This window comes from Fusarium solani, assembly GCF_023522795.1.
Source record: "Fusarium solani strain SB1 chromosome Unknown bctg00000003_1, whole genome shotgun sequence".
In the NCBI taxonomy this organism is placed as follows: Eukaryota; Fungi; Ascomycota; class Sordariomycetes; order Hypocreales; family Nectriaceae; genus Fusarium; species Fusarium solani.
The window spans coordinates 2,930,606-2,957,662 of record NW_027072154.1 but is presented as its reverse complement, the minus strand read 5'-3'; the positions used below and the strand labels follow the sequence as shown (position 1 = coordinate 2,957,662).

Sequence of the window (27,057 nt, the reverse complement as noted above, 5' to 3'; positions counted from 1 at the left end):
GCTACTGCTAGTACCTAAGCAAGCTGCATCTCAGCGTGATTTAGTGCTCTGCCAAGGCATGTAGGCAGGGAAGGCAGGAGCCTGGCGCGCGGGTGCTATCTTAGTTGGAGGAAGGGCCGTCCCCAGATTGGTGTGAAGCCATCCCCATCCCCATCAGAGCTCTCATCAGTTCCTTCCCAAGACAGAAACAACGACCAACTACTGAGTGCCCTGACTAATTGTCAAATACCACTTCTACCAAGTTTACTTAGCTCGTTCAACTTTGACCTTGCCTTTTTTTTTTCATTCCTGCTGAACCCATAGTTTTGCTCGTCAACATGGAGTTCACAACAGCCAAGGCTCTTATTGAGCTAGCCATCGTCCTTGCGGTTATGTGGTTCGCTCTGGTTCACCGGCGTACTCAACCCACACTGCCACTACCTCCTGGCCCCCCGGCCGAGTTCCTTCTAGGCCATACTCGTCTGATACCAAAGGAGAACACTGCGGCAACATATGCCAGGTGGGCAAGAGAATACGGTGAGTAACAGCCCGGTTATTATCTAAGAAGATGGTGGTTCGGGAACCCCTGGCTCTAATATGGACAAGACTCGGATATCATCCATGTCAAGTCTCTTGGCCGTTCCATCGTTGTCCTCAACAGCGTGGAAGCAGCCAGGGATGTCCTTGAAAAGAAAGGGGCCAACTTCTGCGACCGACCTAGGTTCACCTTACTAGAGGTGTAAGTCAAATCGAAATCCTCCGTCGCATGAGTGACAGGACCTGTACCTCGGACGCTCACAAAGGTCTCGCTTAGCATGGGCTGGGGCAAAACGTTGACCTTTCTCCCATACGGACGACGATGGCAGATGCATAGAAGACTACTTCAGACTTCATTCAGCAACACAAACGTTCGTCGATGGCACAAGCTGCAAATAACCGAGGCTCGGCGGACGGTTCGCAACATGATGGGCAAGCCCAGTTCATGGGAGACTTCGCTCCGTCGGCTTGCTGTGGCTATTGTGCTCCAGGTAAGCTACGGTACTGAGGTACCCAAGGACGATGACCCGTACATCCAGATTGCCAACGACGCAATGTACGCCACTGGGAACGGCGGGGCTCCGGCCAACAGCATCGTTGATTTAGTACCCCTGGGTAAGGCGAGAAAGAACCCACATTGTCCTCTTTACGTGGTTGGAGTTACTCATGCGCTATCCACAGCTCGCCATTTGCCGGACTGGATCGTTCGTGACTGGTCACTTCGGTTTGCACGACAGTGGCGTTGGGCTATCCAGAAACTCCACGACGTCCCATTCGCGGCAGCGCAGTCTGAGCATGTAAGTCAACTGACTGACTAGCGGTGCAGCTCTTGGACAACCTCTGAAAGTTGTAAGCGAGGAACTGACTCTCGATAAGGATGATCGCGATGACAACAAATCTTTGGCACACGAGCTTTTACGCCAGTATAGACGCAACGAGGAAAACGGTCAGGAACAAGAGTGGTCGCTCGACGATATCAAGGGCGCCGCTGGTGCAGTCTTTATTGCGGGCGCAGACACGGTGGGTTCAACGTTTAGAATGACGATTGATTTTGATTACTGAGCAGCAAACTTTCAGACTTGGGCAACATGTGTAATTTTTATCCTCAACATGGTTCTTCATCCCGAAATACAAGAGAAAGCCCGAAGCCAACTCGATTCGGTCATCGGACCCGATAGGTTGCCCAACTTTTCGGACCGGGCTTCCTTGCCATACATTGAGCACATTGTGCAGGAGATCTATCGGTACGGCCACAGTTCGCTTGGATAAATTTCTATCAGTCTGACAGAAACCCGCTCTTCACAGATGGTCACCCTTGGCCCCTCTAGGTAAGTAAGGCTTGGGGCTGGAAGGGGGACCCAGTACCCTGTAACGGTAGCCTGGACTGACGCTGGTGACATCACCAGGGATCCCGCACAAGTCGCTCCAGGATGACGTCTATCAGGGCATGTTCATTCCCAGAGGTACGGAGCATTCGCAATGAGAGCTTAAGCAACTCGGCTGACCTTGTCTGCAGGGTAGGAGTCCCGGCACTGCATTCTTACGAGGACGTGGGAGAGTCTGATAAGCTCCAGGACCGTGGTCTACGCCAACGCCCATGCCATGGCGCACGACGAGCGGATCTACCGAGCGCCCCACGACTTCAACCCCGATAGATACGAGCCTCTGGTCAACGGCGGCGCGGGCGAGCCATTCCCGGTTGGGAACTTTGGCTTCGGGCGACGGTACGTTGATGCCACGTTGGATGTTCTAGTCGCGGTTCTAGATTCTCACAAGACCTTTCTCGGGGGATAGAGTTTGCGTCGGCCGATTCCTGGCCGACAACAGCGTCTGGATCATGGTGGCGACCATGCTAGCAACGCTCGAATTCCGCAAGAAGATGGGCCCAGACGGGAGTCCCATAGAGCCTCGAGTCCAATTTACCAATGGCGGAACCTGGTCTGTCAACTCCCCCCACCCTCCCCACAAACCCCTTCTTTTATTTTTTTTGGTTCGTTCCTGGATGCTGTGTTGACGACGACAACTCTGTATCCACTCACTCACTCACTCACTCTTTTCTGCTTCTCCCTCCCTGCCCCTCATGCGTGCCGAGTTGCTGACAATGTCTGTTTCTCATGGAAGCCACCCTGAGCACTTTGAGTGTGACATCAGGCCCAGAAGTCACAAAGCAGCAGTGCTCATCGGAGCCAACCACGACTAGTTTTCCACTGTATCCCTACCAATCGCCGGCAACGGCAGCGAGCCAGTATCCGTCTCACACAAGTAACCAAATCTGGATGCCGGAACCCGCAACATGGGGGACCTGATTGCTGCGCCTTGGTGAGGCGGGCCCCCCAGTCATTTTCTTGCAGATTGAGGAGCTTCAAAGTCATAAATCAAATTTCTTCTTTCATTGCGACATTCGTCCCGAGCACGTCTGGTCTGCAGATCTAGTCTGTTGTTATCTGCCCACAAAGTGTTGCCACCATCATGGTGTTCCCTTGACTTGATGCCGGCTACTATGTACTTACGGTGTTGTACTGTACCTACCTACCTTACCTTCCTGCCCCTCCCCCTTTTCACCCTCCCCCTCGAGACCGTCTCATCTCATTCCGTCGGATGGATCCATCTTGAGATGGGGGTGTGTCGCCTTTTGGCACGAGTTACAGGGACCTGGGAGAAACGAGGCGCGGCTAGTTGCATCACCGCCAATTGCCATGTGGCTACCCCGAGACTGGTCTGGTGTGGAACGTACCCAACACTCGGCCCCGGTCACTTTAGACTGGGCGCGGCGCCGACGGAGCGACAGGCTAGTACCCTGAGGCGGCCCAGTTCTAAGAACTCTCCAATTGGCCTCGGACGGGCGTTTCCGCCGTTGCATCGTGCAGTATGTCGGCAGAGTCTGGCTGGTCATCAGGCGTGTTTTACCGTCCAAACTATCGGGGGAGTTGCTGTAGCGTGGCATTGGTCGCTCGACTCGTTAGAGCCGGCCTGGAAGCATTCATCCGACCCGGCGGTTCATGCCTTCGTATCCATCACTCTCCGCCGTTATACGACGCCGAGCCTTTGGATTCACGATTCACGACTCGCGAACACCACCACAACCAACCTTGGCGCCTCTCGATCTTGTTGGCAGATCTGGCGCCGTTCTCATCCGAAGAGGCTTAGACACGTATCACAGTATGTGGATCGGCACGAGAAGGATTGCTGCATCCCAACCAGTACTGTACCGCCGCTGCATGGCCAACCATCCAACTGCCAGGCGAGCCCACCCCATGATCCATCAGGTATCGGCGCTACTCATGCTATTTCCAATTCCACATGGACATGTAAATGGGTTGTCGGAGGTAAATCGCGCACAAATGCTTGCTGTAGGGAAGATTCGCATGAAAGACACGCATGTCCCAGATCGACAACCAACTGGCCACGAGACCAGCGACAAACAATGGAAAACAAACAGTCAACAGCCGACAGGGGGCGGGAGCGTGTTTGCTCCTCGAACTTCCTCGTTGGGCTTTGGGAGAAAAGAGGCGCTCGAGGCGCAGAGATCCCGGCTGAAGTACTCCAGGCGAGCTCAGCTTCGTTGGGTGCGTGTTGCCTCACTCAGGCACACTAATCACCCCAATCATGGGCACCACCACACGGCCCCGGCGTCAACCCGGCGGGTCTAGGGCTGGGGCTTGACGTAGCTGCTGTTGCTCCCGGGAGGGGTGCGAGAGCTTGGCTCACGGCTCGTCTCGCGTCAGTCTAACTCCTCAGGGGTGTCCTATCGGCCAAGAGGAGATCCCATTTGTGAGACAATATCGTACTCGATCAACAACGGCAGTTCGCCTGTCTCAGCCGGGCAGGGACAGGCTGAGCTGTTTGCGTTTCTCCACCCCATGTTTGCTAGCAGCCCGTGGATAGTGTGAGCAGAGAGAAGGCAGGACGCATGAGCAAATGTAAGAACACGTCGGTCTTGGCCTTGCTCATCAAACAGGAGGGTCCCTGTGCCCGGTTTGTGAGGGGAGGGAATGCCCAGGTGCTTCATCGGTCCGCGTGCCATTGCTCTGCTTTGGTAGACCGACTCCATCTGCAAGATATCCCAAGAACAGCAACGCGGGAGGGAGAGAGGCCGGTTCGAGGGGATCTGCGCCAGTGTTTGACGTCCTGACCAAGTTCCATTCAGAGGCCCACACAGCCTGCGTCGACAGGGACCTGGGATGCAGCGCCCCTGCGAGTTGAGCCAAAGTTGAGCAAGTCGTGATGATCATGAAGAGATGTCGGCCTACTCGCTAACTCCGAACCGCATGCAGGGAGAAGGATAGCCTGCTTGAACTGTCTCAGTTTCGTCCAAAGGCTCAGGGGATGGGCCATAGCGAATGTCACCGACTTTCGACAGACTCCGAGATCCTCGAACGCAAGTACCTATGACCCAGTGTAATTCAGATGGGAGCCATGTGTCGATGAACCACGGAGGGTCGGGTGGCTGCCAGAGGGCTGACTTCATCTCCAAAATCCCTTAGTCGCCAAGATGCATGCTGAACAAAATTTCTCACCAGCGTGACACATCAGTCAAAGACTGAGTACACGAGACGGCTTCAAATCCGATTGCCGTCTGTGGAAAGCAGCCTTGGCAAAGCGGCATCAACGGACGACTCTTGTTATGTGACAAGAACCTGAGGTTCAAAGCGCAAGTTGGAATCTGCGGTTGACTGATTAGTGATCCATAGCAGGAACAATAGTGGCCAGGGAAGGGTAGGTGCAAGGTGCTGAGTCTCGGGATGCAAGACGACTTCTCTCTCCGCCCTTGTGCCGTCCTTGATGTTGAAAAGCTGAAAACCATGTCATGCCCCCAATCCATATCTCCAACCTCAGATCTTCACAGCACGCCAACGACATCGAACCATCGCTCAAAATCATGAACTTCGAGTCGTCTACCATCAGCCGGACGGTACCAGCTGGCGATGACCTGGAGGCCAACCGTACCCCTCATTGGCCAGGCCAGACGAAGAATGATGGCAACGACGACGGCCCCAATGTCGAGGTTGCGGCTTCCGTCAAGCACATGAAAGGCATACCTTCAAGGTGGTACAGGAAAGTGCTTGATGCTGGCGTCGAAGAGAACGGGATCCTGCCGGTGCCAATAGAAGAACGGACCCAGACCCAACACAGCAACTTGTTCACAGTATTCTTCACCTGTCTCCTTTGCGTTCTACCGTCCGTTGGCCAAGCTGCCCCGACCTGATGATCCCAGGAATTACTGACCAACGGATAGGTTGCCTACCGGAGCCCTTGGCACGACCGTGTATGGTCTTAAGCTTCGAGACGTTTCTCTGATCATCCTCTTCTTCAACTTTGTGACATGTATTCCGCCAGCCATCATGGGAATTGGAGGGTACCAGACTGGTATGCGGCAGATGATCCAGGCTCGATACTCCTTCGGGTAGGGCTCCATCTTGAATCCTTTCCTGGAACCCAACTGCTGATGCTGCAACCTTGATCACAGGCTCTATTTTGTTGTCATTCCAATCCTCCTGAGCGCGGGAACGGCAACTGGATTCACACTCATGGGAACCATCGTTAGCGGACAGGCCATTGCAGCCTTAAACGAGAAGGCTACAATCAGTGTCAATGTGGGAATCGGCATTGTCTGCGCAATCAGCTTCGTGGCAGCGCTACTTGGATATCGAGCCATCCACGCCTGGCAGCGATGGCAGTGGCTTCCAAACTTGATTGCCATTGCCATCGCAGCTGGTTGCGGAGGCAAGCAGCTCATGCAACAGGTAGAGCATGAACCAGCAACGGTCAAGGGCGTCATTGGGTATGGAAGCTTGATGGCCGGATACTTCATGACCTTTGGCGGGACTGTGTCCGACTTCACCATTTATCATGATCCCAAAGAGCCTAAGTGAGTGGTCCTAGCTTCAACTTGCCATGAGTGTCGATGAGCTGATGAGATGTTTAGGCGCAAGGTATTCACATATGTGTACCTGGGGCTGTCGACACCCGCAACGCCTCTTCTCATACTCGGGGCAGCCATTGGCGGTGCTATCCCTAACAACGAGTCGTGGCAGACGGCGTGGGACGTCTATGGGGTCGGCGGTGTGCTGGCCGAGATGCTTGCGCCGGCTGGCGGGTTTGGAAAGTTCGTTCTGGTCGTCCTTGCATTGAGTGTCGTCGGGAACACGCTGAATTCCATGTATTCGGTGGCCTTGTGCTTGCAGATGCTCCTCCCAGTCTTCACCAAGGTGCCTCGCTTCTTCTTCATCATTGTCACCATGGCAATCATGATTCCCATGGCAATCTATGCGGCTGCTGAATGGACAACTTCGCTTGAGAATTTCCTCAGCATCATCGGGTACTGGGCAGGATGCTTCGATGCCATCATGATCGAGGAGCTTGTGGTTTTCCGGAAGAGAGACTACAGCTCGTACGACCCAGAAATATGGAACAAGGGGCGATATCTTCCCACGGGATTGGCAGCCATGGGTGCCTCGTTGGTCAGCCTCGGGCTAGTCATACCATCGATGGACACGCCATGGTTTACTGGACCCATAGGAGAACGAATCGGGGATCTCGGTTTCGAGGCGGCGTTCGTCGTCACGGGGCTCGCATACTATCCACTGCGGAGCTTGGAAATCAAGTGGACGGGTCGTATCTGACACGTGAAGGTCGAGGTTGGATCGAGGCATCGGTGATTCGATGGGCGAATATCTGGTCGCGAGGAGGTAGACGTCTATTGACTTCGAGACTCGATATCGACGATGAGATGATTCTTTCCTGGCGAGGCGGATGGCTAGTGGGTCATCTCGAGGTCGGGTTCAGAGGCTACATATGTTAGGAGGATGTGTTAAACACAAAAGAGAAAGGAATAAAAAAGAGCCACAGGTAGCGAAAAGGGAATGTTAGATCCAAATCAAGCGACAGGGACATGAGATATTTATATAGCCCAGTTCTGGGGCACTAGGTATGCAGCTTCCCACATAAAACAACGTCTTCACCAAAGGGATGCCACGACACTTCGGATAACCTTGCAGCTGGGACCGGAACACCTGCGGAGTCCTGGAGCCGATCCGGAGATACGACAACGCCCCCTTGACCGAGCCAGGTGGGCGCAATGGTGACGATGACCGAGTCAATCATGTCGTGGAACGTCGGGTTGAGCAACGAGTTGATGATCTGGCCACCCCCCTCAACCATGACACTGGTCAAATGCTCGTGGACCAGTGCATCAAAGACAGCGCGCCAATCAAAACGCATGCGACTGCCAGGACCTGAAGACGTGGCTGGAACATGAATATATTTGCCGCCATGCTGCTCAAGCAGTGCAACACTCGCGGCAGGCAAGCTCTCGGAACCCACCCCGGTCAGGACAAAGGGCGCTAGGCCGGTGCCGAGACGTGCGACCTCGAGGACCTTATCCGTGGGGTCAGGAACCCAGCGGAGATGGGGGTCGATAATGATGGGACGGGGCTGTCTTGCAGCACCGGCGATGCGGCAGTTCAGGGCAGGCGAGTCGGCTAGGAGGGTGGAGACACCGATGAGGATGGCCGCATGGCGCGAACGGAGATAGTGGGTCATGGCTTTGGAGCCGGGCCCAGAGAGCCGGGTCCGTACACCAGGTGCGAGAGAAAGTGACGAGTCGAGCGAAGTTGCAAAGGTCAGGGTAACGAAGGGTCGCGAGGGGGTTCCTTGGGCGAGGGTCGACGGGGGTAAGCGAGATTCCAGCATGGCCGCTGACGATGCGGGGAAAGTGAGCAGCTCAGACATGGTTGCGCGATTCTGACGTTGTGCGAGAAGACGGTCTGTGTTGTTCAAGAGAAGGAGTTGGAGAGAAGTGAGAGGGCAGGAGAAAATACCCCGAAACCTTATGTCAGTGTCATGCGGCTCCTAGCGCCGGGTTATCGACAAGGGATCGCCGTTGCAAGCTGTGAGGCGTTGGACGAGATGCCGGCGGCAACCCGGCTGCACAGGACTGCGTGCCGCGATGCAGGAAAAGGATCCAAGCGGGACTTGGGAATTGGCGAGAGCGGCCAAGGAAGGCAGGCGGGCTGCAGAAAGGATCAAGGCGGTATGTGACGACGGGAGTTGAGATGGCGGAGCACTCAAGGGTCCTGAAGGATTTTCACCCTCGTGTTGTCTGGAAGTTAGAGGGGAAGTTGAAATTGGCTTTCTCACCAGGAAAGATCTTGGGACGAATGCAAGTGGCTGGCGGCGTACCAGGGGCGGGTACGACCCACGGACTGCCTTCCAATTTCTTGGCAAACAGCTTCCTTCCTTCTCGAGCGTTGACACGTTGGGAAGGTGCCTGTGTGACGCCAGGCACATCCAATAAGCTCGCTCCCCGAAAGCTTTGAATATCCTTCACTGTTGATCAACACCAACTCTCCTGACCAACTATGCATCCTGTCAACAGTGACGAGCGCTCCCAATGCCTTGCAGCAACTATCGAACTCTATTTCCTAGAGGGTCGACACACCATTCCGATGATTCGCCGACCAGGGTCCTCGCTGGCTCCCTTGTCCTCGCTTCAGGGATTGGGGCTGTTAGGATTGCGTGCCTGGGCCCAAGCTTCATCTTCCCTCCCGCTCAACCCCGAAGAGACAGCACCAGGGTTTCTGCGACACAGTCGACTTTGCTGCAGTTGCAGGGCCCAATAGACGATTGGTGGCTGCGCCTCGGAACCAAGTCATTGGATAAAATCAAAGGCGGTGTCGCAATTTCGGCGAGATGTCATCTTGCCGCTAGCCTGGATCGAGACGATCTGCGTCCATTGCGCCCGTCGTATCGGTGACGCGCCATCACCAGACCTCATGCCCGGGTCAGTCATGTTTCATGTCCTCTGCTTGAATGGCACTTGGGCATTCGATCTGTCTGCTTCATTCCAACATGCTAAGCCAGTTTGAACTGCATTTTTCAATTGAATTTGGTCAAATTTTGGTATGCGATTGGGGGCTTCTGGTGATGATTTCACCCGGATGCACTGCCAAGCCCCCCAAGAGGCTAATTTGGCATAAAGACTTCAACCACAGCCTTGGGGATTCCTTTTGGTCCTTGAGCTTCATTTTCGCTTCGTACGAAACTTGAATAGAGGGCTCTTGGATGCAGCAAGATGACTTCGGGTTTTCCATGTCGCAGGCTTCCGTCAGACTACGCAGTGCAAATTGAGGCTACGAGACCCGTGTCAGAGCTCAACCAGCAGTTATACTACGCAGATACACTCCGCTCTACTACCAGTGTCAAGCTCAAACCTCTCACGCTCGATATCGATTGTAGTGCAACCAATTGCGCCAAATCGTCATCTTAAATCCCCAGACTCCATAAGCGGGCTCGGACGTGGGCCGGCCTTGTCTAAGACGTTGACCAAGAGCCTCGGTGTAATACCAACCGAGGAACATCTTTACCAGTGCGGGGAATGCCAGCGTCGGCGTTGCGCAATCTTGAGGCGAGACGGCACACCATCAGCATCATAGACTGGGGTTGAGACCGTCATCCGAGACCTAGGTCTCAGTCTGGATATCGACCAAGTCACATGAAAAGGGGCATCTGCGGTCGCTGTGGGGAAGACAAGACATGGAGAACGAAAACCGGATTTTCAAAGACTACTTAAATCTTATCGAAAACCATGTCGATAATGATGATGGTGCAGTGGATCAGGCGCATGAAGCAGGACAGGCTTCGGAGGCTCAGTGTCCCCGGGCACAACCAATAACTTACAGCATTGAGACACAGGCCTACCACGCGATGTGCCTTGAGCAAGAAACTAATGGCTCCGGAAGAGAAATAGGGCCCTCGGATCAGGACAGCCCCGTGCTACTACTGGCTTATCAGTGCTGCACTGTCGACGCAATCGAGGGGTCTTCGATGCTGGCCCACCTCCGACGAAATTCATGGTTTTTCCTGCCAGGAACGCCTTGGAACGACTTTGAATTTCAAAGCGCCTCAAAAGTCACATTCCGGTACTAAACGGGAACGACTTTCTTTGCGCGAGGGCGACAAGTTATAACCTACACAATGTCCTGATGACTATCACACAAATTCGACTCCTTTCGCCTCTAGTTATTGAATTACATTGTCTGAACCTCAAGTACTCAGGCTAGCTCCCGTTGACAATGTCATTCCACTCGGGCAAGTAAAGCATCTCTGGCATCGCAAAGTCGCCAAAGGACGGCAGCCCGCTATACCATTGATCCGCCAACTGCGTCGTATCGGACACACGAGGAGGCTCCGCTTGGCCCGCAAACAACGAGGCAGCTTCTGAACTGGAGAATTGATCCTGGAGGCCAACCGAAGGGGCGCTGATTTCAGTTGTTAGTGCCCCATCCTCTACTGGGCTGCCCTGGGAATTATTAGGGGTGGAGGGCTCAAGGACAGGGGAGCCTCGAGCTGCTGTCCTCGCGTTCAAGGCCTGGCAGCGCAGCGACTCCAGGCACTTCCAAATACTATTCCTCCCGGTGTTACTCTCCCGAGCCAGTTGGCCACTCTGGGCGTACGGTATGGAGCTGAAGACCCGATTAACCAGCACCCACGCCTCCTCAGTCTCGGGGACGCTGGGGAAAGCACACAGGTACCTCAGGACGTAGGCTAGGGCGTACCACTGGGTGTAGGTCTTGAAGATCCACGTGTGATCCATTGAGATCTGCCCGCTCGCCAGGGACCAGCTCCTCTCCAATGTGCGGCACGCGGCAGTGAATGGCCGCTCCCCAAGGCCCCTGAACACGGCGCCCGGCGCCTCCTTGTGCCGGCTGAGGTGCAGCTCCTGGCGTACCTGAAGCATAAACTCGATCTTGGCGCACGCTGTGTAGTAGTGGGCACACGCAGCATTGTGAAGATTTGACGCCGGGGGCAAAGATAGAAACCTCGACTCAATCCACTGGTTGTGCTGTTCGAGGACTGCGCATTTTGCCTCGATATTCTCCGGAGTCTCAAGGTCATTCCTCGGTTTTGTGATCAAGATTCGGTGTACCAGCCTCGCAGCCTCGAGCTGGACGAGGGAAAAGGTCATTTCTGTCCATTTTTCAGAATCAGGAGGCAAAGATCTCATGGTAGGGTAGAGCTGAGCGTCGTCAACGTTGAGGGGCAGTCGGAGCCCTTGATCGAGGTTTTCGATGGTGTTGGTGAAGCCGTGGTCTTCGGGCGCCCGCGAGTCAAGCACACAGAGGTGCCACCACAGCCTGAGACGGAGCTCGCTCTCGAAAGGGTCCAGCTTGAGCGAGGCCCCGTCTCGGTGAATCCCAATGGACTGCGCTAGCCGGATCGCAGTTCCAATGAGGACCCAGACGGCGCGGCTGTTGTCGTGAACCCTGAGGCACGTCTTTTACGGTCAGCTTCGGATAGAAAATTCGCCCAAGACACACTTACTGCAAAAATAGCCAATGCCTGCAGCGTCGTCATATTTGGCTCGTTCAGAAAATCAGCCTTTGTGATGGCCTGGTTCAGTCCAAACTTGCACTTCTGAAGGAACCCCTGCCGAGAGTCTACTGAGATCGTCGACATCTCATTTTCGGACAAACTGGTAGCAGCAGCAAAGTAGACTGCAAATGCCAGTGCCTCGAGAGAATGGTTAGTCTGCTTTGGACCTGAGATCATGGCGATCATGGCAGATTGTGCAGTTGGAATATGGAGGATCTTGAGGACTGGATCTACTCTCTCTGCGTATACTGTCCACAATCGCAGAGCGAGCCGTGCGTCTGGGTGCAGGCGATCTGGATCAGTGCCTGAGTCGAGATCCATGGGTGATAAACCAAGCGCAAGGCTCAACCCGCTGGATGAGCCAGGTACGCTCTCTTGCACTTCATCGAGTTCGGGGGGATTGATTCGGTCTTCCTGGGAAAGGATCAGTACCCCGACATATCCAAGCTCTTGATATTGGGTGGCATACATCTTGAAAGAGGTCAAGCAGGTTTGTATTGTCAACGTAGTGAGCCCGATTACCGGCTTGCAGCAGAGCTTCCCATGGTCTGGAGCTGACATCATTTAAATAGGTCAGTTTGGTGGGAGGCACAGGTACGGCACGAGCCTCTTGTATCTGAGATTCTTGTACCTGAGCCTCCCGTTTTGGAGCCAGGGCATGTTTAGCACTATTCCTGCCCAGTATTTCCAGCAGTAGACTCTCGAGTCGTTCCAGGCGGTCTGAAATATCCTGCAATGACGGTGCTTTATTCGAAGCTGCACGTGCTGTTGTCGGATACACGCACTGAAGTCCGGCACGAGCGCAGGGAGTACATGGCAGGATCCTGTTGCATCGTACTTTGCGCTGGTAACAGTTGACACAAGACCGGTGCTGCCGGTGATGCTCGGTCGAAGCCTGGGATCGGGGAGACTCGTGGGGAGAACCTCGGTCGACTGCGCTGTCCTTTGGATGAGCCATGATGGATACTGACGAGGTTTCTTTCAATCACTTGGAGATCTCCAAGTTTCCGTGACCACCGTAATCTGATCTCAGAGGCATGCCGGCTTCGGCCCTCTCGGCCCCGAGGGTCCGGGGCGGTGGCGTTCAGCATTGGCCAATGAAATCGTCGCCGGAGATAAGTGGGCCCTTTCGGCGATGGACTTGGTATGGACTCGGCCTCCCGGGGCCGAGATGACCGGTGTAAGTGTTTGTTCGAGAAGATACATTAAGAGGCCTCTACCCAAGTCAGAGTGACTGATTGATACAGGCAAGACATCATTACTTGGTCTTGACACTACTATCCCTCGTCTTCGAGCGGCTCTTTGAAACGCAACTGAACCTCCTACGTCCACGACCGATCTGAATAATCCTTACACAATGTCTGAACCAACTCTTCCCGGTGACAGTCGCTCGACCTTGTCTTCGACCGAACTTGAAGAGATGTCGTGTGCAATCGATCGTTATTATCCAGACATTCAACACCAGGAAGACCCGGAGGGCCCCCCTGAGGGAGGATATGGCTGGGTGTGCGTTGCTGCAAGTTTCCTGATTAATGCCCATACTTGGGGCATCAACAGTGTATGAAAATCCTCTCCTCAGCCTCGGTGTTGTCTCTAACGAACAGTGGATAGGCATACGGCGTTATCCTCGCCTTTTATCTCTCAGATCATACCTTCCCCGGGACCACGGCGCTTGATTACGCCTTTGTTGGCGGCCTCAGCATCGCATGTGCCATGCTTGTTTCTCCCCTAGCAACTGCTCTGGTACATCACTGCGGTATAAGTGTGACCATTATCATCGGGGCGGTCTTTGAAGCGGTCTCACTGATAACAACGTCCTTTGTCGGCAGAAACTGGCAACTATTCCTCTCCCAGGGCATCTGCTTCGGCATTGGCATGGGTCTCTGCTTCATAGGCTCTGTGGGGGTGACCTCTCACTGGTTCGAAAAACGCCGAAGCCTTGCGAATGGAATCGCTGCCGCTGGCTCTGGGATTGGCGGCCTTACATACTCGTTGGCGACAGGGGCCATGATCCCCCGGCTGGACTTTCCATGGACCATGCGAATCCTTGGAATCATATGCTTCGCCGTAAACCTGTCGTGCGGAAGCCTGCTTCGTCTCCCACCTAAGGAAAAACAGAGATCTAAGGGCGCTGCGCTGCGGTTCTCTGTGCTCCGGAATGTGCAGTACAACATCCTGCTGGCATGGGCCTTCCTGAGCAGCATGGCATACGTGGTGCTGCTGTTCAGTCTTTCGAGCTACGCCGTGGCCATAGGCTTGACGCAGCATCAAGGCAGTATCGCTAGTGCGCTCCTGAACCTCGGTCAAGCCTTTGGCCGACCTGGAGTCGGGGTTCTGAGCGACAAACTCGGGAGGTTCAACGTTGCCTTGGCCGCCACCTTCCTTTCAGGCTTCTTCTGCTTTGTTTTCTGGGTCTTTGCAAAGTCCATGGTGGCGCTTTGCTTCTTCGCCATGGTCATTGGCTTGGTAGCAGGGACTCTGTGGGCAACGGCGGCTCCGTTGGCGGCAGAGGTTGTTGGCCTTGGGAACATGTCGAGTGCCTTGGGGGTCCTATGGTTGGTGCTGGGGCCTCCTACCGCCGTGGCAGAAGCCATCGCCGTAAAACTAAGGGACAACGAGGCAGACAAGTACCCGTATCTTCGAGTGCAGATGTTTGCTGGGGCCATATATGTTTCTGCTGCTTTGTGCCTGGCATTGCTGAAGTATATGCGGTTTTCTACTAAGAAGTAGGGACAGATTAAAAGGGTCAACTCTGAATGGGCAAACTGGGGGATAGATGGGGATATAGAGGTAAATATATAGGTAGGGTGGCGTATACAAGGGCACGTATAAGGGGCAGATCTCGGAAGGTATTGAATAATAAAATGGTGGTTTGTTGCGATGGAGTCACTGAGGCATGTTCATGATAGCCATGACTGCGCTATTGGGCGAGGAGAACATGGGCGTGCAGGTATATTCCTGAGGCGAAAACACAGTTGCTCATATACTGCATTCAGCATGTCTTTGGATCCGTCTTCTTAAACAAAGGGTTCCCATCATCGTCAAACTCGGCCCACTGAAAGAAACCGCAGTTGTCCTTGCCCGGCACGTTGCCGGCATAGCACATCCAAAAGTACTTGCCAAAGTTCTCCTTCTTCTTGGTCACCACTCTAAGCACGCAGGGGACGCCACATGGACACCTAGGCGTGCGACGAGGGTGCATGTTGTCGCGGTGATCCCTATAGGTAATGTTGATGCGACTTACCCCTGAGATGGGGTGGGGATCTATCGACAACGCTGGCGAGATGCAGTGCTTCCACTCCTCCTGCATTTCGGCATGCATCACCAGAAGCGAGTTGTGGGGTAGGTGGATGGATATCTGGCCCTCGGCATCTGCATCCTCGACGGGCTTCTTATCGCTGTCCTTCGGTATTATCCGACGGACTCGAAACTCGCGGGCGACACCGAGGGAGACGGACCCAATGACCGCTCTAGGACCGAGATATGTCAGATGATCGCTGTGCCAGCCAACGCTCTCCTGCGGACCGCGGTAATTGTTGACAATGGCCGAGTTGGGAATCCAGTCCTCTGACGGCTGGTACTTGAGCTTCTTACCCCCTGGGTAACGTGTCTTGATCCGCTTCTGAATCTCGGCGTTGACAGCTTCTTGAACCCTGGGTTTCACCTTGAGGAGCTGCGGTGTAATCCGCCGTACATCCTGGATACCCGACAGTCAGACATAGAGTTGAAAGCGTTCAGGAAAAGGGGAGTTACCGTGAGTCTAGCCCCATTGTAGTGATAGTCGGTCTTTGTCCGCCGGATCTCGTCGTAACTCTCGACAAAGAAACTCGACGTGTGCGGGCTGGAGACGACATTCTCAAACAACTGAAATGGTGGCTTTTCGAATGTCTTTGCTTCCTCCAACAGCTCCTTCAGGAGTTCGTTGGCGTCCTCAGGTGGGAGGAAGTTGTGGATGATGGTGCATGGCGTGTGCTCTGCGACGTCCTCCGGGTCGTAGAGGTGCAGCGTGCTGCCTTTCTTCGACTTGAGCTTCTTCTTCACCGGCGACGTGGCCAGTGAGCTTGAGCTGCTAGGCGACGCATACTGCTTCAGGGACTGCTGGTATCCAATGACCCGACTGCCCTTCTTCACCTGGGGCCGAATCTTGAGCGAAGCGGACGCCTCAGAGACAGATCCATCATGGGCCAGTAGAATATCCAACAAGTCTTCCTGCTCGAATGTCGGATGCAGAGATGACAAGAGTGCCAACTTGACCTCTGTTGGCTCCTCCGGCTCCGTCTTGTCTGGTTGAGGCGGGGATGCTTTCCGTTTAGGGCGTGTCAGGAAGGCTTTCATAGTCTCAATAGCGTATTCAGAACCACCTGCTGTTCATCTCAGCAGTATATAACAGGACACGCGGTGGCATTCTGCGAAATCCACGTCCAAGGATGGATTGATCATTTGCTTGTCAATGTCCAGGCTGAAAGGGCGCGGTGGCGCGAAATGTGTCAACGCGAGAGCACGTGATACCGACCTCGATTAATGCACCGACCCGTTGATGACGCATCGCATCGTTAGACGCATGGCTCACGCACCCCGCGGCTCGGCCTTTACCGAGGCACATGTCAATACGACATCCCTGGGCTACTTGAGGTCTCGAGAGGAGGTTCAATGGTGGTCGCCCTGCTGTGAATAAACCCTCCTTGTGTCGATGCGACCCGTCCCTGAAGACCTCCCTCCTCCGGCATCATGGCTGCCATGCTAGAGTTCCGCACGCAGGGCTTCAACCCCTACGCCGTAAAGTACTCGCCGTACTACGACTCGCGCATCGCCGTCGCGACGTCGGCCAACTTTGGCATCGTGGGCAATGGCCGCGTGTTCACGCTCGGCCTGACGGCCCAGGGTGTGCAGGTTGAGAAGACGTATGTAGCATCCGACGTCGATTGGGTCGCCAATGCTCTCCTTTGGTCACTGACGTTCTTTCGCGCCGCAGTTTCGATACCAACGATGCGCTCTACGACCTGGCCTGGTCCGAGATCAACGAGAACCAGCTGATTGTCGCCTGCGGAGATGGATCGCTGAAGCTGTTTGACCTAGGTGTCAACGACTTCCCCGTCATGAACTTTCACGAACACAAGAGGGAAGCCTTCTCAGTCTGCTGGAGTCCTGTTACCAAGGACACCTTCATCTCAAGTTCCTGGGATGGAACAGTCAAGATTGTAAGCTTCGACTGGTTTCCCTACCCCGGACCATGCCTCTAATCATAGTCGATAGTGGTCGCCAACGCGAAACCAATCTATAAAGACCCTCCCCATCGGAAACTGCACTTACAGCACATCATTCTGCCCCTCCAACCCCGCCCTGATCTCTGCCGTATCCTCCGACTCGCATCTCCGCATCTTCGACCTCCGAACGCCATCCTCTGCCAAGTACCACCTTACAACAACCATACCTGTCCATGCGCCTCCCCTGCAGCCTTCGCCCATAAGCGCCCCGAGCCAGCCCTCTGAGATCCTTACTCATGACTGGAACAAGTACAGAGACACTGTCATCGCCACGGGCGGCGTGGACAGGGTTCTGCGAACCTTTGACATCCGAAATCCCGCCGCCGGTCCGCTCTCTGTCATGCAGGGGCACGAGTACGCCGTCCGGAGGCTGGCGTGGAGTCCCCATGCGAGCGACACTCTCATCAGCGCCAGCTACGACATGACGGTCCGCCTCTGGAACGACGGGTCTAGCCAACCGCAGAACCCAGCCATGGGGCCCTCAATAGGAAATCAGGTGGGCATCATGAATCGGCACACCGAATTTGTCACTGGAGTTGACTGGTGTCTCTTCGGAATGGGTGGTTGGGTCGCCTCTGTAGGCTGGGATGAGCGGGTGCTACTGTGGGATGCCAACATGCTCATGGGCCAGCGAATACCGTGATCAAGGGGCAGACCAACATGTATAAACTTGGCGTTCGTTGACTGGGAGGTGAAGCGCACCTGCTTGGGAGTTTGGATCAGGCGTTGGGCTGGCTGTCTTTGGCGGTGCTGCTGTTTGTCGAGAAATGCGCATGGCTATAAATGTTCATGGTATGTAGGCATCTATTTGATGTCAGACATGGTGATGAGGACAAGTCGCGAATATAATAGCAAGACAAGAATCACACACACAGACAAAATATCAGTTTTGTTGGGATTAGAATCATTTCTTAAGTAGAGTTGTCCGTGGGCAAAAACCACAAATATGACGCCTTCATCATGTCTAAAAAAAACAAGCCAAACCCCCTTTTTTTCCATATCATACATGCGCATCCATCCCGTACCCATAACAATGCCCAGTACAAGTACAAATCATCCAACAGTTCAATCCATCGTCGTTTTGGTATTGTTACATTTTCACGTCACAGAGTCACCCATTACCCCTTAAAAGGAAGATCCATAGGAAGATCCACGGCTGTTGTGCCCACCGGAGCGGCCACGGTTATAAGGACGACCAGAACGAGAAGATCGGGAGCGGGAGTCGTCACGGCGGGCATCCCTTGACATGGCGTCGAAGGGATCGCGGTTGGTTCGGTCAACTCCGCGGAATCGGGTATCGTCTCCGTCGTCAAAGTCATTCGACTTGATGTTCATGCCCCGAGCACGGGACAAGCCCATCTTGTTGACCCAAAGAGGCGACACATAGGGGGGGCTATCCCAGCCCCAGCCATGTCGAGTCCAGTTGTTGACATCCTCAGCCAGCGTAATCTTGTCAACGCTGACACCAAACATGGAAGCGTAGGTGCTTGAAAGAAGTCGGCGGGGCATGACCTCAAAGATTGCTCGGGTATCCTTGTGAGCGGGAGTGGCCTCACCACCCTCGACATCAGTTTCAGCACTCTCGAGGGAGTTGTTCTGCTTGATAGGGAGACCGGACAGAAGCTTGCGAGCACCGCCGATGGAAGCATGAGGGATGATCAACCAACCCTCACCCTCCTTGTTCTGTCGACCAGTTCGTCCAAGACGATGGATATAAGACTCGCGGTCTCGGGGAGTATCCACCTGGATGACGTGAGTGACATCAGGGAAATCCATTCCACGGGCCGTGACATCTGACGAGAAGAGAACACCAGACTTGGCACCACGGAACATGTCGGCGGCCTTCTGTCGCTGCGTCTGGGTGAGCTTGGACTGCATAACGTAGGTGTGCAGAGGGTGAGTGCCCCGGGAACGCGAGTTTCGCTGTCGGTGGAAACCCATCTCACCAGCAAGCTCAACGAGAGAGGTGGTGTTGAAGTAGACAATGGCCTTGAAAGGGCGGGCATTGGGGTCCTCAAAAGACTTGGCAGCCTCACGGTCGATCAGCTCGAAGAGCGAGGGGAAGACGTGGGTCCAGCCGGAGACGGGGACGATGTGCTGAGGGACCTTGTCATGAGTCAGGGACTCGTTCTCGGGGATGGTCTGGACGAATTCAAAATCATCGGCGCGGACCATGGTACGGGCCAGGCGAATGACAGAGTCGGGGATAGTAGCGGAAACAAGCATAGTCTGGCGAATCTTGTCGGTGGGGCGAGGGAGTTGGCTCTGGATCTCATTGAGCTCCCTCTCAAAACCGGTATCAAGCATTCGGTCAGCCTCATCAAGGACCAGAGCCGCCAGGTTAGGCGCCTCAATGTTGCTTCTGGGGTCCTGGAGCAGATCATTGAGACGGCCAGGGGTGGCAACCAGAAGGTGGCAGCCCTGTCGGCGGGTCTGGTGAAGCATCTGACGCTTATCAGTGCCGCCGACAGCGCACTGGACAACGAGGCCAGTGTTGGCGGTCAATCGGCGCGCCTCGACGGCAATCTGCTCGGCGAGTTCTCGAGTAGGAGACAGAACAATGCCACGGATATCGTCAGATCGGGCCTCACGTCTGGCACCTCTGTTGGCGAGTGTCGGGTCCTCGTCGATCATTCTTTGCAGCAGAGGCAACAGGAAGGCAAGCGTCTTTCCGGTACCGGTCTTGGCTTGTGCGACACTTGAAAAGAGTTAGTCTGCGAAATCTCGAGGCAGCGGTTGCGATACTCACATATCAGTGCCCTTGAGAGCAGGCACGATAGTCTTGGCTTGGACAGGAGTCATAGTCTCATACTTCATGCCCTGAATGATGGCCCTGAGAAGAGTCTGGTCGACGTTCTCAAGGTCGGAGAACTTTGCGGGCTCCTCAGCAGGCGCCGAGCTGGTGGGCTGCGAGGCCTGAGCAGTAGCCTCAGCAGAGTACGCCCGGGAGATGAAAGCGATCTTGTTCAAGGTGGCGATTGAGGACTGGGCGGACAAGGCCTGACGACGGGCAACGGGCAATGCGGCTCGAGTTTGAGAGATGAGGGCAGCAGCGGCGGCTGTCCTGGCCTGGTTGGCGCAGCGCCGAATGCTTGTTCGGAACATTGTGACTGAGTGCGACAGGGACAGAAAAGACAATGCCACAGATGATTGCAAACAAAGAAGGACGGATTGAAGACGGCGGAGGGGAGAAGAGGGGAAAAATTAATGTATGGGAGGTTTGGAGGCGATAATCGCGTCGCTGAGACGGAAGGGAATTTTTCTTACAATCTCTTATCGGCTAAGTGGGTTCTTTTTCTTAGGTTGAGCGGCAAGTCCGCTCCGTCCGTCACGTGGGGCGCCGGAAGATTCTTGGAAGGCAAGACCCTTTGTTTCGGTACCTCAGGTAGACGGCTTTAGTCGAAACGTCTCACATGTCATTGGCTGGCTTGAGCAGAAGCATCATGCATGTTAATCAATTCATGGATGTCATATCGCCGCGTCGCAGTGCTCGTCGACGACCAAAGGCGACTTCTATGTTCCTGGTTTCCAACGTCTATGTCTAAATTTACCATATTGTTTTGCCGTAGGAGGTCTTCCTTCTAAGCAACCTGGACTGTCCTGGATCCCACGATTGAGAGACCCTCGCCAAGACCATCAGAGATGCCCTGTGTCACCCCATCTACAGTCCACACGAACGCCTCCAAAAGAGCTTGTCCAACCTTGCCGTCGTTCATCTGGCCTATTGTCTCGGTCAAGGAGGCGCTCTGCTTCCCGATCGAGTTGACAAAGTCGATGCCGTGACCAACAACTACCTCGGATATCTTGTATTTCCGCTCCAGTCTCGCGGCACACCGTATGAGATACAGCAGGTATGGCATCAGGAAGCTGAGGAAGAAGATCAGGTTGACGACAGTCATCTGGACTCCACGATGAAGAATCGAACGCTTTCGACTAGGGCCGGCTCGGCTCGAGCTAGTTTGTAGTTGGCCTCGGTTTAGATTCGGCGGGTTGACTTCTTGTGGGAGAGCGCTTTGTACCCGTTTCAGTTCACAGTCATCGAGGTCCTGCGGTAGAGCTTTAAGGAGATATGTCACGCCGTCAACAAAGGCCTTGCGCTCAAAGGTGACGTCCTCCTCCGTCACAGCGGGCCTGCCCCCATCTATCGAGATGTTGACGAGATTCGTCCCTATGCAGACGGGTCAGCTTGCGATATCATTTCTATCAGTTGACAAGAGCAAGTGTACCCTGCCGTGCAAACTTCCAGTGAATGCCAGACGCGGCTCTAACAACCTGCTCATCGTCTTTGGTTTCCGAATAGAGGACCCGACTCATCCGCTGCGGACGTGCAGCCTCGGCTTCCGTATACTGAGGCTCATCCCTCTGCGTCAAGATGCCAGTCTCAAGCGGCTCAGCATTGAGAGCTGCCGCATCGGCTTCTGAGAGAGGCCGAGGCTTTGACTGCGCAGCGGGGACTACGACGCCTGGGCGGAGGGTGTGAAGACTGATGCTGCGGCGAAGGAAGCGGATCGGGCCTGATTGAAGCGACACGGGAAGCATGGCGACCACGTTGGAGATCCTGCTCTCGGTGATCTGGGCGACCTTGACCTCCTCGAACGCCGGCGCAAATGATCTGATGTGGGACACCATGGTCGTCGGGTGCGAGAGCAAGAGAGCTGATTGCGTGCTTCAGTCGAGGTAAGTGAAAGAATGGATGCCGGGAATGAAACGAGACAAATCTACAGCCTAGACGTCCACGTCATGGTGTAGGAAGCGAGAAGAGAAGTGAGTATGTTGAAGCCCCGGGTGAGCGAACTCTCGTGACCAGGGTCGGGTCAGGGTCAGCAGGTGAGCGAAAGGAGAGAAACTTGGGCATGAAAGGGTAGAAAAGAAGCCTTTCATGAAACAAGCGATAAAAAAAAGGCACGAGGCGAGCACAGCAGGCACAGGCATTGCATTAACCGCAGTACAGTGGCCAACCCAATCCAACTTATCATTTCTAGCTTCCATCCCATGTCAAATCCGCCCCGTCCCATCCCGAGTCTCAGTCTGACATGTGAAAGCGAGAGAGCCCGCCCAGCCCAGGAAAAAACTGTTGAGCCAACGCGGGAGGCCGAAAGCCGGGCTCATGGATACCATCCATGATAAGGTTAGCGTTCCAATGAGGCTGTTTAGAGTGGGGAAAATGCGACGACCTCTCGCAACTCTCTTCACCAGGAACCATTCGTCCTTCACGTGTGGTGTGCAGATACTGGAGTGTGTGTAATCTCTATTGCATACTGCATCATCAGCGTTGCAGTAGCGTCATCCAGTTGCTTCAACCAGCTCAACGGTACAGTATATCTGTCCTCGCATGCGCAAGTGTGTACAGTACAGTACGGAGGGAGACGTGATAAATCCAACAACACCAATTGCCGTCCCGGTTCCCGTTTTCGCCATTCGCCAAACACAAAAAATACAAGTTACTCTCTCCTCTTCCGTCCATGGGAAATGCACAATTTGTCGCCTGTAACATCCATCGCAATGCAAAAACCACTCATTCAATCCCCGTCCGGTTCCCTTTTGTCCGGTGGCTCTGTTGCCACTCCTCTTGTTCCTCTCCAAAACGTCATAAGTGTGTTCATGTCCACTTTGATAGACCGTTACATCATGTCTCTGCTCAGCTCATACGACCATCCGCCCTCTCGTCTCAACTTATCTCTAGCTGCCAGATCCTTTCGGATATCGTCCTCGGTAAGACGGTCAGGGCCGCTCCAGTTGGCGCTAGAAGTGCGAGCACGGAACTTGTGGAATCTCTCCTTGCTCTGGTTGAAGACTTCCTCCATGTTCAGAGCTGCCGTCGAACCAAAGACTTGTGATGGATCCATCACCTCCTGTCGCATTAGAGCTCGACGGAGGTCAGGAGAGTCAGCCCAGGCTGCGGCTGTGAGAGCATGCCCATCATCATCATCCTCGTCCTCATCATCAGTCTGAATTTCAGGAAGCTCGATAGCCTCAGGGTTCTGGAATCGCGGCGATGATCGTTGCGCAGACTTGGCCACCGACTTGACTCCATTGACACCACCGAGACGGGCAGGCGTCTTGTACGAAGGTCCTGCAGGATTGGGGTTGGGGGCAAACGGAATCGCCCCCTTGTGAATTTGGGCCATATCCAAGGGGTTGCCTCCCTTGGTTTGGCCTGGGTGCTGCGCGACACCAGTCTTGAACAGGGTTTGAACAGTATTCTGAGAGACATAGCCACTCATCATGTTCTTCGTCTGCATGTCCTGATTATGGTCAGCTTTAATTCTGGTATAGCGATCGCTATCGCCATGTCTTACCTTCTTAAGGGTGCTTGATGGGCGAAGAGGTGGTCCCTTGATGTTGGGGGGTGATCAAAGTCCAACTCGTCAGCAAACTCATCGCTCGTTCGGCGGCGCTTCGCATCCTTGGCCTGATATTGAGGGCCACGAGAAGGAGCATGTCTGGCTGGTCCATCCTCGTTGGCATCTTGGCCAAGGGGCCTCTTCGACTTGGAAGCAGTCGACAAGACCGCGTTGACAGGACGCCCAATGTCCTCTTGAGACCTGTGAATGCCCGAGTTCATGCGAGATGGGGGTCGAGGAGGGCCATCCCCTCGCTGGACTGAGCTGGATTTGTCCAGTCCAAGACTGTAGTCAGGAGGACCATTCGGCTGTGTTCGGACAGCGGGAGGGGGTGCTGGCGTCTTCTTGGCCTTCTCGATAGCTGCCTGGCGCTGAGCGTTCTTCTTTGCATCCGCCTGCTCACGCTTACGCTGTTCTTCCGCTTGTCGCTGAAGCTGCTCCTGCCTCTTCTTTTCCTCTTTCGCAGCCGCTCTCTTCCTGTCCATCTCAGCCTTCGCATCGCGCCGGCGCTGCGCCTCTCGATCATCCTGCTCCTTCTTCTTTGCTGCCAGATCGAGAGCTCGAGGACGACCAGTTGATCCTACCGAAGCATTAAGGGCTGAGACAGATGGTTTTGTTTGAAGCGAAGCCTTGCTCGCCTTGCTCGCCAGCTGCTGTTTAGGCTGAGAGCTTGTCGAAGCACCATGATCTTGGAAACTCGCAGACATGGAGCTGCTGGCGGGATGGAACTGCGAATGCTGCGAACCCGTATTCACTCGGATAACAGTGGGAGCCTGCTTCGTCTTGGCAAGGGTTTCCTTTCCTGGCTTCATAGGTCTCCGGAGTTCCTTGTTGCGAAGAGGTTGGCCGGGTCCAATCGATCGCGAGGCTGAGGGAGGGGGTACCATGGTAGGGGCGTCGACCATATCTACATCATGATCAGTGGCCTTTGCTTCCGTCTCATACGGCTTAGCCTTGCGAGGGCTGGACCGAGTGGCCTTGGGCGTGGTCTTAGTGGCAGGAGGCTCGTTCTCCCTCTTGGCGGCGAGTTGCTTTTCCATAATGGCAATCCTCTCTTGTTCCTTGCTAAAGACGCGGACCTTCTCGCGCTCCTTTTCTCGCTCCTTCTCAAGCTTGTCCATTTGTTCGGCTTGGAACTTGGCTTCCTTCTCTCGGCGCTTGTCCTCCTTCTCTCGTTCCGTGGAAGCCCGAGTGCGCTTAGCAACAGGTCGAGATGGACTGGTTTGTCGTTCAGCAACAGGGCTACCGTTCCTTAGTGAATCCGCGCTGGGCTTACGGAGGGCTGCCTCCGAAGACAAGTTCGGGTAGAGTCCCAGGCGGGTTGTGGATGGTGAGAGTATCGACGACTTGCCCTCGGCACTGGCCGCTGCACTGCTGATCAGGAGCCCCTTGGACATGCTTAGAACAGACGATAGCTTGTTCTTGACCTGCTTCAAGGGGCTATCGCGGAAGCGCCGTGAAGGCGATTTAGTGGGAGTCTGAGAAACACCAGACTCGGCCACAGTCGCCATCATGACAGAGGGGTTCGAGACTGAGACCGTCTTCTTAAGAGGGCTACCATCTTGCTGCTCCAGCGAGCCTACAAGTGGAACAGCAGGCACAGATACAGACTTTCCATGCCCAAGAATGTTGGGTCGCTGAAGGGTTGCTGCGGCCCGAGTAGGCGATTGCGTCTTTGCTCGTTCCTCGATGTCCAAGTCGAGGGACCCAACAGTCTCCTTTCCATGGATTCCCTCCATCACGTCGGCAGAATAGCTCTTTGAAAGCGTGGGCCTTGAAGCAGACGCTGTTTCACTGGCTGGCTCAGCAGCTGGAGGGTCAATCCAGTCATCATCGTCGTCCTCGGGGAAAGCACCAGGAGTTGTTGCAGTTTCAAGCTTCTTAGGAGATGGTGATTTCGGCTCTGGGGCAGACTGGGACGCAGGGGCGGGCTGAGAGTTTGTCAGGCTGTGAATCGATTTCGATGGCCGGCTACCGTTGGGCTGGGATTTTCCAAGCACGTTTATCCGATCCTGTAGCATCTGGGTATATGTCTTGTTGTGGTGAACGGCAAGGTCTTCGGCATTGTCTCGCTGTTGAGTGGGTGCCGTAGGAATATCGTCCACATCCATGTCGTCGTGATCCTCTTCGTCGGAGGCATCTTGTCTTGCGTAGTTACCTAGACTCTTTCCTCCCGTATGCCTGCCGAGGTAACTGGTCCTCTTAAAGTCGAGATGGCTAGTCCGAGACGCTCGAGGGCCGCCACTCTTTCCTGCTGTCAGAGGCTCTCGAGCCGGAAGAGATGGGAAGTTGAGGCTGCTCTTGCGGAAGCCCGGGCGCATCGGGCTGGAACCGTCGGATTGGGAGCGGGCGTCGTCAGGAGATGCCTCTTCAGGCTCCTGGGGCTCGGTTATTGTCTGCTGCGTCTTGGCTGGTGATGTAACCGCGGGTTCATCTTGAACAATAGAATGCAGAGGGCTCGACTCGGCGGGAACAGTGACAGGTTCGTCAATTGTTGTGGGGTCAATCATGGAGGCATCTTCTTGGGCGAGAGGATCAACAGTTGTAGAGTTGATGTCCTGGCTTCCATAATAGCCAGAATCCTGCGTCATAGGCTGTGACTTGGCTGTCGGAGCGGGCTCTTCCTCCTGCTCGACGGGCTCGTCGATATGGTTGTCCGAGGAAATGTGCTCGACGTGATTCACGGTCTGGTCCTCCTGGGCGATTCGGAACGTCTTTTCAGGAGACGGCAATGTCGGCTTCGGTGGTGAGGGCGCATGACGCCGAGGCGAGGGGGAAGGAGGAGGAATCGAAGACTCCTTCTGGAGCTGAGGTGTGTGAGCTCTGAGGTGATGGGCCAAACGGTTGGCTGAACTGCTAGGTGTGCCACCGAAAACATCCGACAAGGGCTATCGTTCATCAGCAATTATTATCAAACCAGGCACGGCGTAGACACTTACGACTCTTGGCTCTGTGGGATTCAACTTGCGCACAGTTCGGGGCGTCTTGCCGCGTAGTTTACCAGGTGTCTTGAAGGTCTCTGCGATATTGCTGAAGGGTATCCATGTTAGTAGGCGCGACCAGAGCAAGAGGGAAAACGCGTACGTTTCATTCTCGCTGAAGATACCAGCCATGTGCTCGTTGAGCCACGAGAACTCATTGTGAGCAGCGTACGTGAACTCGTCGACCTCGACATCAACAATCTGGAGGGCAGAAGCGCGCTCGTCGGCGACCCACGCCGCAGAACCAGTTGGGATGCGTGGTCCTCGCATAGCCGCCATTGTGTCGGTCGTGAGAAGGCGCGCGCGGTAATAAGAAAGGGTCAAATTCGACTCGAGTCGTATATGTCGGATTACAAGTTCATCGGGCTTGCGAGTCGGGAAACAATTAAAATGGTGGAGTTGCAAAGAGCTTGGTTGATCGCAGAAAGAGCTTGGAGTTGGATGGTGGCTCTGTTTGTTTTGGGTCCGGGCAGGGCAGGCGCTAACAACAACAACTTAAAGTGGGACAGGCCCTCGAATCCAAATGGAAAGCGCGTTTCCGTCCAGTGGGTACGTACTGATCTGAGATCTGCACGTGAC

At 54.6% G+C, this 27,057-nt stretch overlaps 10 protein-coding genes across 10 annotated transcripts; 4 read left to right on the top strand and 6 right to left on the bottom strand.

Annotated features, from left to right (window-relative positions):
• Positions 1 to 317: 317 nt before the first annotated feature.
• MRS44_006485 (uncharacterized protein) lies at positions 318 to 2,716 on the top strand (the record flags this gene model as incomplete). Its single annotated transcript, XM_065621785.1, has 8 exons — positions 318 to 516; positions 586 to 718; positions 878 to 1,313; positions 1,375 to 1,536; positions 1,594 to 1,760; positions 2,091 to 2,240; positions 2,293 to 2,454; positions 2,668 to 2,716. The coding sequence occupies 8 exons, from the start codon at positions 318 to 320 to the stop codon at positions 2,714 to 2,716; spliced, it is 1,458 nt and encodes a 485-aa protein (XP_065477857.1).
• A 2,607-nt stretch (positions 2,717 to 5,323) lies between these two features.
• MRS44_006484 (uncharacterized protein) lies at positions 5,324 to 7,139 on the top strand (the record flags this gene model as incomplete). Its single annotated transcript, XM_065621784.1, has 4 exons — positions 5,324 to 5,694; positions 5,753 to 5,920; positions 5,984 to 6,385; positions 6,443 to 7,139. The coding sequence occupies 4 exons, from the start codon at positions 5,324 to 5,326 to the stop codon at positions 7,137 to 7,139; spliced, it is 1,638 nt and encodes a 545-aa protein (XP_065477856.1).
• Positions 7,140 to 7,440: 301 nt separating this feature from the next.
• On the bottom strand, positions 7,441 to 8,247 carry MRS44_006483 (uncharacterized protein; the record flags this gene model as incomplete). Its single annotated transcript, XM_046267338.2, has 1 exon — positions 7,441 to 8,247. The coding sequence occupies one exon, from the start codon at positions 8,245 to 8,247 to the stop codon at positions 7,441 to 7,443; it is 807 nt and encodes a 268-aa protein (XP_046139919.1).
• A 2,326-nt stretch (positions 8,248 to 10,573) lies between these two features.
• MRS44_006482 (uncharacterized protein) lies at positions 10,574 to 12,847 on the bottom strand (the record flags this gene model as incomplete). The annotated part of the gene is made up of 3 exons (XM_046278124.2): positions 10,574 to 11,791; positions 11,839 to 12,303; positions 12,359 to 12,847. 3 exons carry the CDS (start codon positions 12,845 to 12,847, stop codon positions 10,574 to 10,576), a joined length of 2,172 nt encoding a protein of 723 aa, XP_046139920.2.
• Positions 12,848 to 13,246: 399 nt separating this feature from the next.
• On the top strand, positions 13,247 to 14,619 carry MRS44_006481 (uncharacterized protein; the record flags this gene model as incomplete). The annotated part of the gene is made up of 2 exons (XM_046283779.2): positions 13,247 to 13,447; positions 13,501 to 14,619. The coding sequence occupies 2 exons, from the start codon at positions 13,247 to 13,249 to the stop codon at positions 14,617 to 14,619; spliced, it is 1,320 nt and encodes a 439-aa protein (XP_046139921.1).
• A 262-nt stretch (positions 14,620 to 14,881) lies between these two features.
• MRS44_006480 (uncharacterized protein) lies at positions 14,882 to 16,224 on the bottom strand (the record flags this gene model as incomplete). The annotated part of the gene is made up of 2 exons (XM_046267422.2): positions 14,882 to 15,586; positions 15,643 to 16,224. The coding sequence occupies 2 exons, from the start codon at positions 16,222 to 16,224 to the stop codon at positions 14,882 to 14,884; spliced, it is 1,287 nt and encodes a 428-aa protein (XP_046139922.1).
• Positions 16,225 to 16,617: 393 nt separating this feature from the next.
• On the top strand, positions 16,618 to 17,796 carry MRS44_006479 (uncharacterized protein; the record flags this gene model as incomplete). The annotated part of the gene is made up of 3 exons (XM_046274595.2): positions 16,618 to 16,790; positions 16,862 to 17,087; positions 17,143 to 17,796. 3 exons carry the CDS (start codon positions 16,618 to 16,620, stop codon positions 17,794 to 17,796), a joined length of 1,053 nt encoding a protein of 350 aa, XP_046139923.1.
• A 482-nt stretch (positions 17,797 to 18,278) lies between these two features.
• On the bottom strand, positions 18,279 to 20,258 carry MRS44_006478 (uncharacterized protein; the record flags this gene model as incomplete). Its single annotated transcript, XM_046272484.2, has 2 exons — positions 18,279 to 19,851; positions 19,903 to 20,258. 2 exons carry the CDS (start codon positions 20,256 to 20,258, stop codon positions 18,279 to 18,281), a joined length of 1,929 nt encoding a protein of 642 aa, XP_046139924.1.
• A 476-nt stretch (positions 20,259 to 20,734) lies between these two features.
• Positions 20,735 to 21,782, bottom strand: MRS44_006477 (uncharacterized protein; the record flags this gene model as incomplete). The annotated part of the gene is made up of 2 exons (XM_046274596.2): positions 20,735 to 21,321; positions 21,380 to 21,782. The coding sequence occupies 2 exons, from the start codon at positions 21,780 to 21,782 to the stop codon at positions 20,735 to 20,737; spliced, it is 990 nt and encodes a 329-aa protein (XP_046139925.1).
• Positions 21,783 to 22,774: 992 nt separating this feature from the next.
• MRS44_006476 (uncharacterized protein) lies at positions 22,775 to 26,757 on the bottom strand (the record flags this gene model as incomplete). Its single annotated transcript, XM_065621783.1, has 4 exons — positions 22,775 to 23,398; positions 23,453 to 23,465; positions 23,519 to 26,385; positions 26,437 to 26,757. The coding sequence occupies 4 exons, from the start codon at positions 26,755 to 26,757 to the stop codon at positions 22,775 to 22,777; spliced, it is 3,825 nt and encodes a 1,274-aa protein (XP_065477855.1).
• Between the last annotated feature and the right edge of the window lie 300 nt (positions 26,758 to 27,057).